Source organism: Pithys albifrons, chromosome 1 (assembly GCF_047495875.1).
Source record: "Pithys albifrons albifrons isolate INPA30051 chromosome 1, PitAlb_v1, whole genome shotgun sequence".
NCBI classification, from domain to species: Eukaryota; Metazoa; Chordata; class Aves; order Passeriformes; family Thamnophilidae; genus Pithys; species Pithys albifrons.
The window spans coordinates 71527821-71541001 of record NC_092458.1 but is presented as its reverse complement, the minus strand read 5'-3'; the positions used below and the strand labels follow the sequence as shown (position 1 = coordinate 71541001).

At 37.7% G+C, this 13181-nt stretch overlaps 1 protein-coding gene across 3 annotated transcripts in view; it reads right to left on the bottom strand.

Moving 5' to 3' along the window:
• Window positions 1-880: 880 nt before the first annotated feature.
• The window catches only part of CWF19L2 (CWF19 like cell cycle control factor 2), a 78496-nt gene continuing 66195 nt past the window's right edge, over window positions 881-13181 (bottom strand). Inside the window, exons 16-19 of one of the 3 annotated variants that reach the window (XM_071554936.1) lie at window positions 10394-10549; window positions 9005-9085; window positions 6416-6517; window positions 881-5232 (exon numbers count right to left, since the gene is read on the bottom strand). In XM_071554936.1, coding sequence (XP_071411037.1) covers window positions 5092-5232; window positions 6416-6517; window positions 9005-9085; window positions 10394-10549 — 480 coding nt within the window. In that variant the 3' untranslated portion in view covers window positions 881-5091. The other 2 variants (XM_071554928.1, XM_071554946.1) reach the window with 2 other exon arrangements.

Below are 13181 nucleotides of genomic sequence, written 5' to 3'. Positions count from 1 at the left end.
ACCAAGAGTTGTGCATCAGTGGCTAGAAATCACAAACCAGAGAATCTTAAACAAAAATATTACCCTCAAAGACAGTGAAGAATGCCTTCAACTTTATTCTAAAAGGTTGATTATGCCTGTGGGGTTTTGTTAACATTGAGTTTTACTGCATGTATGCCCTAGGGTACTTGCTTTACAAATCTAAAAATTTTAAAATAATTAATTGATGCATTTTCAGTTCTAATACAGAACTTAAAGGAGGCTCGTTAGAGCCAGTTCAGACTGCCAGTTGCCCTCAGACTAAATGTACAAGGGCACATGAAGCTTGGGCACCAAGAAATGAACTTCTTACAACTACTCACACATCAAGAGCTCTAAAGTAACCAATGCACTCATTTTGCATTGCATGATGTGCCTTTGGGCTCTCTGTGCACAGTGCTTAGGTCACACCTAGGAGCCAGGCAGGGTAAAGATGCTTGTAGGTAAAGACCTCCTGCAATTATGCCGTCCTTTTAAAATATAGTTCCAGTACTTCACAGACGTCTTATCATAACTCTCAGAATAAACAAAGATAGCAAGGAAGTTGTGTAAGATTGATCACCAAGCAGGATACCATGTTTAAAATTACAAATGCATCAACTTTGGCAATGATAGATAACTCTTTGCCAAAGATTTCCCTGGGGCAATCCTGTGACTGAATTACTAGCTTCGAAGTCTGGTACCCAAGGAGAGATTAAATGTTCTTTTAAAACTAACTTCAGGTGGTTCTCAACTTGGGGGGTAAAATTTACACCAACTTCCCTGTAAGGGAACAACCCTGTAAAGGGTGTAGCAGCATGACTTCCTTGAAGTATGTCATCTTTCCTTCTCACTTTTAACAAAATAAAACAGTGCAACATCTAGAAAAGTAGTTTTACCACACAGTTACATCAATATGCTCACAAGAACTATGATGTTTGCAAGACTGGATTTCTAATATCTGTTACCTCATATTGGATTAGTTGGTCTTGATTTCTGAGGACTAAAAACAGGTCTTTTAGAGAGGGTATTAAATATCTTGTTTCAAAACCAGCTACTTTTAAAGTAAGCATATACAGCAGCCGCTGTCTCCATGACTTTTCATCCACAGTCCAGCTGGAATTAGAAAAACACACTTTAATGATAAAAAGACAAATACAGAAAACAGGAAATGCTCAAGAACTCTCAAAGGACCCATCAAAATTTTTCTTCTTTCACCGATTTCAAGAGGCTGGTGAACTTCTGCCATGAGAGTTACTATTAACCATTCCAAACTTGTATGAAATGTAAAACAAGTTGGTTGAACTCAATGTGTAAAATCTCATTAAATCACGTTTGATTGACTCTGAGAATAACTTCTTTGGATTCATGAACCAATTGGAAAAAAATAAATCAGCCCAAATACACCTAAGATTGAATGTTGCCGTATTGTTTTTCTAGCAAAGCAACAAAAATCCACATTGTTTTCTTCCACGTCTTTTAACAAGTACAAAGTAACAATCCACCACTGTTACAACAAAACTGCACTAAATGCAGTATCTCACAGCCTTACTCCAAAACAAAACACAAAAGGAGAAGGGAAAAGCAAGAGGAATACGGGCATAAATGAGAACTAATTACTTAGAAGAACACCAATAACTAGCAGGAAGTCTTGCTTTCCACTTCAGTTCCACTGAGTTCACCCCAGCTTACAACAATCTCATTTTTCACTACCTCAGTTCACATCAGCAGATGACTTCAGGCAATCACCCGACATCAATCAACTAGTGGCTATGGATAACAATAATGACACCACGGTAGCTTTTGCACTTCATGTTGTAGGTAATGGTGTGGTACAAATTCACGGTGCTTTCCTTCAATTTGAGCAAGAATAATAATGTCCAAATGTGGTTCCTTAACAGGAAGACTCATGCTTCAGGCAGCTTTTCTACAGCAACCACATGGGGCTGGGGAGTACCCACCATGAACAGAACAGTCTGAGAAAAGCAGAGAAAATGAACATCTCACTGGAGGCAGTTTAGCTCTTTTAACCTCAAGACAGACCAGGCAACAAATCTCAAGGTACAAAGGCTTGAGGGAGAAAATCTGCTTAACTACAGCATCCATTCTGGTTCTCTCTTAAGAGAATTTTGCAGCAAACATAATTGAATAAAGACTCTGAGTTCCTGCACAGGCCTCATCCAGGGCTTGATCGAACAGCAATAATACAGCTGTGCTGGTGCAGCACCCTTCCCTGAAACTGCTGAGAGACATGGAATGAAAGTGAGAGGACACAATTCCTTCAGCATAGCAGAGGAATACAAAGAAGGGGGAATCCTGAGAGACGGAAAAAGCTGACTTGATACTACGTAAAGATTTCATTTTAAGCCATATACTGTGCAGATGAGTAGCAGCACGTTACACGATCTTCCTGTAAGACAGGGCAGGACATAGGTATGTTTTAATATTTGTTAAATCACACACATAGATTCACTTGAAGAGAGAGGATCCTTTTCCTCCCTGGTTACACAAAAGAGTACAGAAATGCACATTTGCAACAATGTAAAAATCTAGCTTTCGATCTCTGCTCTCCCTGAGTTTATGTTTCCACCCCTTAGTGCCAAAGAATTTGGGTACTGGGTGTTATTCTGGATGAAAGAGGTTTATTTAAAATATTTTAATATTTATAATATATATTTTTACAGTATTTATAAGGACTGAAGTCTAAGCATACCATGCCTTCCACAAGTGCCCTAACAAGCAGTATTGACTGTCATGGCCTTGTAAATATTTAGAGATATTTATGAAGAGGAACAGCTTAACCAGAAGATACGCATGGCTGCTCTGTGCCCAATTACAAGAAGATACTATTCTCAGCACATGTGGTAAGCCCAGTCTCCCATTCTGGAAACTTCTAATAGGGTAAAAAACATTGTCCTGTATCACTAGTTTGACTTACTCTTATTCCGTATTTCAGAGTCTTTTCTGTCCAAAGAGTATCAGTAGTTTTGCTGAAACCAGGATAATAATACATGCACATAAATCAGAGGACTTTCCTACATGTGAGTTGGATATCCTTTGTGAAACACAGTGCTTCCCTTGAGGAACACAAATTCTCAGAGAAGTGATATCAGTTAGAAAAACTGCATTTCCAGCACAGCACTGGATAAACACTTTTCCATGGCCTGAGAAGACAGTCATCTCTGCTGCTTCCAGCTATCCTCCCGGGGGCAGCTGAGAGACTTGAGGCAATATACCTTTCAGAGAAAACAATTTTTAGTCATGGTTTACACAGCCAAAGACTAAACTTTACCTAAATTTGGTTCAGCATAATCACATTCTAACCAACTACTAGCAGCTGATATTTCACCTTCTATTTACTATGCAATCTCCCCAGTAGCCTAAGGAAGACCAAAACTTACTGGAGAACAGTTAAAACTGTCCCTTTTATCCATGGCTTCCTGGTGAACACAATATAAATAAGACATTAAATCATGAAAATTGTCATGAAGGCTTATTTTAAAGTTATTTTTCTTGCAGTTGACACCAATTTACAAAGATCATACAAAAAAATTCACAACACAGTAGATTTCTATCTCTAACAGACTTATATGCCAAAATATGGCAGCAGGGGAGGGAACAGGGAAAGTACTGGCTCTTCAGGAAAGTTGCAAAAGACAACCAAGGGACTAGAAATGAACACTTATTCGACTCTGTAGCATTTAGTGATCCCTTTCTTAACCTGAGCAACTCACAATAGTTAACAGAGCTGAACAGAGCAATTCTTCAGCGGGAAAAGATCAGGAAGCATGCTGACACACTTCCACAATGTTTTAACCTCTCCCATGCCAAGGGCCTTCCATCTGCTGTTGGAAACCCTTCTGTGCAGCACTGCAGCCTTTTGTTCACAAGTCTGCACCCTTTCCTTTGTGCACTGGGAGGACGCTGTGGCAATATTTTTATCCATGTGCTTCTGTCCTTGTCTCCTGTTCTCCTCGTTCTCCCAACTCTGCATGGGCAAAACCCAAGCCTGCTCTGTCTGGATTTCCATGGAAAGTGGCAGACACTGCTGCAAGAATCATCCTTTTCCCCCCTCATTCTTCCTTACCCCATTTTGTAACATTAACACAAAAGAAAAAACAAAACCTAGCAAATAATACAGTGGACAGTGGCCCTCTAAATAACAGACAGGCATTTCCTAGTGACATTCATGCTTAACAATCAATTAAAGTGGAACTCTTGCCTCTGATAACAACATGATCCTATCAATGCTAACAGCATCACAAGCAAGAACAACCAGCAGGGAGTTTGCACAGATTCTGATGAAAACTATTAGAGCAATGTGTTATTGCAAACCACCCGTGGCACTTGTCAACTGGGAAGATCCCTGTGACAATTTTCTTTGCTGGTCAGCACAGAATGTTTCCCCTTAAGATTCTTCCACCCTTTCTTTTTTTGTTTTTTTTTATTGTTATCCAAAGTAACTGTTACCATTGAAGTTGTCATTTGGCACCAGCCATGGACTGTTATCCTTTGCTTCAAAGAAAGTATGAAAAATTGAAGTAATTCTTGTGCAGGGGGGCAGCAGCACATTTATCAACCACACTTTCATGACTGTTTGTGTTACCACAATGATCTCAACTTAAAGACCACAAGGACTCAGAACAGAAAATTATTTTCTGTACAGTTTTCTTCTGTAACAATGTATTTGTATTAATGAAAATGTTATTAAAATGTACACCATTTTCTACAAAAGGTCACCATGATAATTAAGCACTACTAAACACAATATTAAAAAAGTATCTGTTGTCTCAAAGACTGTAAAAACTCCAAAAGCAAAAGTTACATTTTGAATTCCAATAGCCACATGGATATTATTCTTTTGGCTCAGCTGAAAAATGAAAAAATAAACCCACTGTATACTTCTGGTTTATCAGGCTTGCAGGTTCACATGACCCACAATGTCCAAACCAGAAACAGATAATCAGCAATTAAACAATATCCTGTATTTTAAAATATATTAGCAATGCAAACCACATTGGTGCTATTCTTAACATATGAAGTATCCTTTGATGTAATTTATGGCTTATATAGTCCTTGACTGCAGGGTTGCTCTCATTCTTTCTTTTTGGTAAAGTCATATGGTTTCCACCACTGTGCAAACTGCAACACCTTCTTCCTCTGTTCTTCAAAGTTTTGTCTGATTCCTTTCCTCCAGACCCGTGGTTCCAAGTCCAGCATGCCACCAATAACTTCCTTTGCAAGTAGAAGAAAACAGATAATGGTAAATACAAAATTACCATACTCCTTAAGGCTATTTTACAACGGAATAAAGAAATATGTATTTTCAAATTACAAGATTGTCAGTTTTCTTCAAGTGCTAATTAAAACTTGAAATTCTAAAAAATATACCAACTTAAAAAATAAGACAATTTAAAAAATAGAACTGTAGCTGTTAGGTGGTTGCCTCAGCAAAATTCTTTTAAGCACAGCATACTGCTGTACTAGGCAGTTAAATGCCTCCCTGACATCCGATCCCGTCAGATCTCAGAAGCTAAGCAGGGTCAGCCCCAGATAAGAACTTGGATGGGAGACCTCCTGGGAATTGCCGGGTACTGTAGGTTCTAGTCCTGAGGAACTTCACTGTCACTGTCCAAGCTCGCTCGGCCGTGGCAGATGAACCTCAGGAGTTAAACGGTGGGGCCAGTTCTGTGCACGCTGTGCCTCACCTAAAAAATCCACTGTGCAGGCTGGAAGGACACACCCATGTGGGGAGAGCCCTGCCCAAATCTGCGTTCGTGAAGCCGAGCCACACGCACACTGCTGTACTGCTTAAATATCCTAACATTGCAAGATTGTTGATGTATTAGTACATTTGTGACTAAGGTAACTTCAGAAAAAGAAAGTTGCCCACTTTGCTCTTTCTTGTGTTATATTTCTAGCCAATCACTCTAAGTGTTTTTGCAACACTGATTCTTTAAATATTACAGCTCTTCCTGTATATACTGCACACTGTATACCACAAGGAGTAACTTAACCAGATAAGGATTTTTGTAGCAGTTGTCTGTGAGTCTGTATGTGTATGCACCCTAATTTATACAAGCAGGAGTCAGTGCACCTATTTGTCAATACCATGGCCATGAAAACTCTTAAATAGATGCAAGTATCTTCCATCTATAATTATCTATGTATAATGTTAAATATCTACAGTTCCTATTAATTCCAAAGAAACATGAATCTAGAATCACAATCTGAGTATCAGCTAATGAAAAAGCCAACTGCTCCTTTATTCAACAAGCCAAGTTACAATGACTCATCAAGACAGATAATAAACTGAGATAGGGTACATCAAAGTAACTGTTCTGGCAGCATCTGCTTTATTACTTAAATTTTCCAAAACAAAGTATAATTGGTAAATTAATCTTTTACATAACAATACCTTCCCAAAGTAATGAGGGAAATTGTGTTGATCTTCAATGACATGAGCAAATCCTCCTTGAAGGCCAAAGTCCACAGAAAAGTATGGCAATCCTTTAGGAACCTATATGTGCAAAACCACATTTTCAGATGTTTAACCAAGTGTTGGCATCTAGTCAATCTTCCCTCAATGGAATGAATTTGAACATAGTTTTGCAGTTGATATCATAATGTTTTATTTTAATCCCCCTCTGAAAACAACTACATGTAGCATAACATTGCAAGGGAGAAACAGTAAAGCAAACAGGTAAGGGGAAAGAACAACACACAGCAATTAGACAAAAAGACAGGGAAGAGATGATTACTGGGTGGCAAGACCTCCAGAGGCCACCGTGTAGAACAAGGTAAGACATTGGGGATGGACCAGGCAAGAGTAGGCACACAAAACAAATGTCTCCCTGACTCCACATCTCTGAATTACATGGATTTAGCAGAAATTTTAAGACAATCCCTAGCAAGTTGTATTTATTAAAGGTAAGATGGTGAGTGATAACAGGAAATATTTACCCAGTGAAAACACTGACTGTCAGGCGGAAGGGGAAACACTTCCATGGAAAATACATTACAAGAAATCCCCTCTACATGACTGAAAGTTATCACTAACTTGCCAAATCAGCTAAGTTAATAATTCAGTCAGCCTACAGAGGAAAAGCAGAATATCCTGCCACAACAAAGACCTTCTAGGCTGACAGAGAGAAGTGGATCCATTTATTGCTACAGTATTGCAAGTAATTTCTGCTGTTTCACTGCAACAAGTTATTTCCCACTCTTTTAATTGTTGAGAATGTTCCTGTACTGATAAGATTTACAAAGCCTCCAATTCATAAGCGTTTCTTCTGCTACAATCCAAACAGCTACACAATTTTCATGAGGCATGTTCCATATATTGCTTGAAAATTGACTCTAAAAATAATTAAGATTTAATACAGAGGAGCAATGTAGCATAGCAAGAAATAAAAAACATTTTAAACGGTCTTAAAAAATTATCAAACAAGGAAAAATGTGTTGGCAGGTGACACCTTAAGAAAAAGGTCAGCTTTATCTTACTTGTGTCTAGCAAAGCATCAACTCTGACTGGGATGGAGTGAATTTCCATCACAGCAGCCAGTGTTGAGTTTCAGACTTGTGCCTAAACCAGTGTTGACAGCTTGCCAGTGTTTTGGCTATTGCTGAACAGTGCTGGCTGCTGGGTCAGCTCTCCTGGCTGTGTCCCCTCCCAGCCCACAGCACACTCCCAGCTCCCTTGCTGTGGGTAGCAGAAGGAGAAGCAGAGAAACCCTTGGTGCTGTGCAAGGGCTGGATGCTCTGGCTCTACCTCTGGACACCACAGTCACAATTTCTGCACACAAACCACCCATTAGGTGATGTCTCAGCCATGTCTGACCCTTCTTCCAAGTACCACCCTCTCCCAATACAACTTTCCAACTTCCCAAACCTCAGCTCTGTCTCTAAAATATACTGCCTGATCTTCCTGATTTCTATTACCCTAAAGTAATGCCAAAATCACACAACTGTGTAACAATTTACATTCAGATACACTGTAATAATTTAAAGAACTCTACTGACTTAATCTGAAAACTGGCCTACCTTCAAATGAGTATACAATAGTGATAAAAATATACAACTAGGACGATTCTTAAAGAACTCTGATGTCCTAATGCCTTACCATGTGTAAAGAAAACTATACTTCACTTATTTGTGACAGACATTGGTTTTTCCGGTTCCAAAATAGCAATGAGTAGAAGATATCCCAAACATACTTATTTTGTCTTCTGTTTACATCCACCTTAGTTTTGAAGTCTTCCCCAAACCCTTGTTGCAAATTAATTGCATCCCTTACTCTTCTGAACTCAATCACCCTCTTTGTTGTATTTGGCTTCGTGTCTTCTTATTAAAACTCATCTCCCCTTTCTCCTAAAGTACAATTTTTCTAAGGAAAAAGTGATATATTTACTAAAAAACACTATCAAAAATCGAGTGTGGTAAGTCTGTATAACACATATCTTCCACTTCAATATTAAAAAGATGGAACAATCTCTGAACCTAAAAGATCCAGCATTTTCCTTTAAGATTTGTTTATACAAAGATGTTTCAGCTCAGTATCCAGGAGACAGAAAGATCACTGTTCCCTTGTTTTAGAAAAAAAAGATAATGCTATTTATATTTTCACTTCACAAACTCAGCAACACAAATGACTGTTGTAGGTCAATGAAAAACAAACATCGTAACTTTTCCAGGAAAGTAATTTGCAAATCTTTGATCTACTTTAATTCTTAATCTAGAAAATTATGCTGTTACATGTCCTCAAAGTGTCAGCTTTGTTCTCAATGAATGCTTGCAGCTTAGTACACCAATTGTTGAAATAAATGAGAATCTATTTCCTAATATCAGTTAGGAGTTCAGTCAGACTGTTAATTCTCATCATACCTATGCCATCTTCTGATGAACTAATCTAATTGTGTTCCCTTTCTTCTCTCTTTGATACAGTTAGTAATGAAAAAAATGAGCAGACTGCTGAGAAATTCAGTGTTCAATCAATTTAATTACTTACAGATTTCCGAACATCTTTTGAAGAAAGATCAATTAACTTCTTGTTCATGGACCACTCTTCATCAGACTCCATTATGGCTTTCTGTAAAATCATTTTATCTAAATGTGAAAATAGTCCTGCATAGAGCAAGCAAAGAACTAACTGTAATGAAGTACATTGTACTGCAAGTAACAATTACTTCTTACAAAAGCAACTTTATTTTCAGTAACCTTTCTGACTTCCACATCTCTTTACTTTATATAGACAACATTTAATATCTTCAGACTCAATTCAGTTTCTGTGTTTCTTTTTTTTGAGATTTAAATTTTGCTTGACACAAATTATCTCTAACAAATTCCAACTATAAGGTCACATTCTCTTTTCACTTGTCCCATACAAAACCTCTTATAAATTCATTACCCTAATCTGTTTTCTTTTTTAAACAGTAAGAGGAGCATCCAGCTTAGAAGGCTGACCACCCTAAAAAGCCTTTAAAGCTGACTCTGTATTCTCCATGGTACAGAGTGGTAGAGGTGCCTTTTAAATTTCATTTTCTGTGTATTTTAATGGCAGAAACTTATGAATGAAAAGTTTGAAGCATTAAATTTTGTTCTTCCTCCTTCCTTGAGTACTCAGACAAAACACAAGTTTTACCAGAACGTGAAGCACAGTACTCAGACCCAACAGGTGGAAAGCTTCAAATGTGTTAAAAGTTACTGTATTGCTGTTCATCATACTGCTGCTCCACTTCATCAAAAAAAAAGTCACATTATTTCCAGAAAACAAAATTAATATTTCAAAGAACAAATAAAATAATTTACAGAAAAAAGGTGAATCATGATCCAGTTGCTGAAGTTGTCTGAAGTTACAGATAAAAGCTTCCATGAACCTCTTCTTACAGGGTTAGGGGAAAGAAACCAGAAAAGCTATAGAAGTATCTATCATGCTGTCTAATGTTCATCAGAGATCTAAGATATGTAAAGCTGAAGTTTATTGAAATAACATGGGGATGAAACAATATATACACTTCTATTTTTTAAAGCAGTTGACGTCATTTTGCTATTTTATGCTTGCCAAGGCACATGTAAGGTGTTTTAAGTTTATACCACAGGACTCAAGGGAGAAGTATTGCAATCCTTAGAGCAATTCTCTCACTTTCTGTATTGGTCAGTGCAACTGGACTTGCAACAAGTGCTCAGTGACATACAGCTCTTCCACTGACTACCTGAAACACTGAATTACCTCACAGGGCTTGTTTTAAGATCCAGGAATATGATCAAAGAATGAATCAAGAAGTAGAATCAAAGAATTCATCTTTTCAAAAACAGTACTTGAATATCATAAGGTTTTCCAGAAATAGATGAACTATGATACATTCAAATGACTTCAGAAAAAAACATTTTTATGTACCTTAAAGTATATTGGAGCCATATCTCCTACTTCTTTTGGAAGAGGAATGCATTCATATACCATATGATACCGTTTCTTCATACTTATGTTTGTTTCTAGGAACACACAGTCCAAGTCTTTAGCTTCAAACATTTTCACCAATGCATTTCGGAACATCTGTTTGAAGGGAAAAAATACATGTAATTTAAATTAACTTATCAAAGCTTTCCAATACATTATAATATTTCACTAACATACTGTATTTTTAACAATAAAATGGAAAACTAACAATCTTACTAGGAAAATTCTGTATTATTCAGCAACTTAATATGCACTATATTTCCTAGGGCAACATAGGAAGTCCAGAAAACTTTTGTGAAATACACAATATAATTCACACTACAAATTTAGTTTTAGTATTATCATATATTTTTACTGCTGAAATGAAAACTATGTTAACCTTCATAACTACAGTGCTCCATAAAAAAACATAACTTCAACAGTAGATCCCAAGCTTGCAATTTCTAAGAAGGTGATGTCTTGGCTTGTACTGCTACAGTTACCATCATCCCTTTCACTACTCCTTTTGATCTTTAATTAAAATAGTAACATGGTCTCGAAAGCCAGGGCTATAACCACCATCTTCACTGTATGGAAGCAAACCAAACACAATACTCAATACATTTGGCAGGTGGTGAGAAGTGTGGGCCTGGCCCCTGCCACTCAGGAGCTGCAATTAAATTCACCTTAACTTTTGTTCCTTGCCTGAGCTAGGTTTCCAGAATCCTCCTGGCTTCACCTTGAACCTAAGTCATTGCTGCAGACTCGTCTGGCCATCTCTGGGTCACATCTGACCCAGTCTACCACCACGAGAACTGCTCTCTTCTCTTGGCCTGGGTACCATGAGACTGTGCCTTGTCAGTGAGGTGGCCTCCACCACCTGCCTTGCCCATCACCTTCCACGCCTGACTCACCTTTCTGCAAAGCAGGTTGGTTTTCCTGCTTCAGGACTCCTGACAGTTGGTATCTGCATTCAAGATATGCAAAAGCATTACTCTCTAGCCTATTATGTAGATGCTGAACTAAATTATCAAGCGTAAGATCTGACTTTCTGGCAGGGTGAATGTTTCTGAAGGTTCCTCAAGATCTTGAAAAGTGCTTTTTAAAAATGAAGATTTCTGTATTATGCATGTTCCCTTTATCATATCCATAGTATAAGCCAAGAAACCACAGAAACTGTAGGAGCCTCACAGATCAGAGGTACCATAGCTCTATGATTCACATAACTCACAGGTTGTCCTATTTGCAACCTTTTTTCAATTAATAATGTTCAGAAATACAAACAGCACCATTAAAAGGTTAATCTCATCTAAAGATTTGATTGCGTATCTTAATATAAATAGTCAGTTGATGAATCAAACTAGCAGAATCAAATACATTCACCAACATCGGCAAGTACTGAAGTAAAACAGATGGAAAGCAAAATCACTACTGGGTTCTAAGTGAAACAGGTCTAGAAATTGAGCTCTCTTCTCCCCACCCCCCTGCCATCTTGCACAGTATGAATGAAACTAAAAGGCTAAGAAATGGCCAAATATCTTAACTGCTCTTCAAAGCAGGCCTAGTGCCCTCAATATTATCTCACTAATGAGCTGCTCCATACTGTGACAGGAAAACACTACTACCATCATTCCCCTAAAGCATCCAGTGAAACACAGCTAGAAGATACTGCCTAGTGTTCCATAACTGACACAGGACTTTACAGCACAGAGAAACAGGCTACTCTGAATTCATAGCTTGTTGTCTTCTCCTCTTTGCTCTGGCCCCCAGATCTCTATTTCTGAAATACAGTGAAGCATACAACTGTGATAAAAGAAACACGAAACCAGAGGTTGAGAAAGACTATTACTTACAGTTGTTACCCTGCAATATCAATTGAAATACAAATCCACCAAAAAGCCTAGAATATCAGAAGATGTTAGCTAACATTTCCCCAACTGCATTTTCTTGTTTTCCCTCAAATTCTGAGCAGGCCAAGCCATCAAGGATAATTAGAACTGCAAAGGAGAAAACCATTCAAAAGGACAAATAAGAAGGCTTGGCTTATGGTCTGATGCATGAAACATTAATATATGCAACGGTTCAGTCAACACAGAATATGCAAAGATTTATATTTTTTATATTAAAAGCATTACATGCATATTTATTTTGGCAAGTGAGCCCATCAGCCTAAACGACGCAATATGTTAAATTCAAGCATTTGAAGGCATACAGTATAGAGGAATCCTTTTTTGCTTTACTCCAACATATCCTAAAAAAAAAGAAAAAACCCCAACAAAAATAGTTAGCTAAAACATGTGTTCCATACAACAGTTGTTGAATATTTAAAGTTTGATCATTTTTTTGCCCTGCTACAGAAATATGAAATATATCTCTGGCATCAGTTTTAGAATTCCAGCTTTCTTAGGCATTTCTGTCATACACAAGAGAACTCCTTTTCGTTCCTCTGGGTTGAGGAAGGGGTTGGAGAAGAACACAGTTTACTAGAAAACACTGTATAGAAATTACGCTCAGCCATGAGAATCAATGAGAGAGCAAATTTGAAAAGTCAGAGAAGCTATCTGCCAGGTTTGAGGCAAGACCAACATTACATAAACTATTTCAAATTATGCCAATTTTAAATCTCAGCAACTGCAACACTGAAGCTTTTTTCTATTCTGAAATAGTATCCAATATTTCAATATAAGAGGTTGCAACTTGTTTTCCCCTTGTAATAATCTTGATAGCAGAGAGTGGAGGACTGACAATC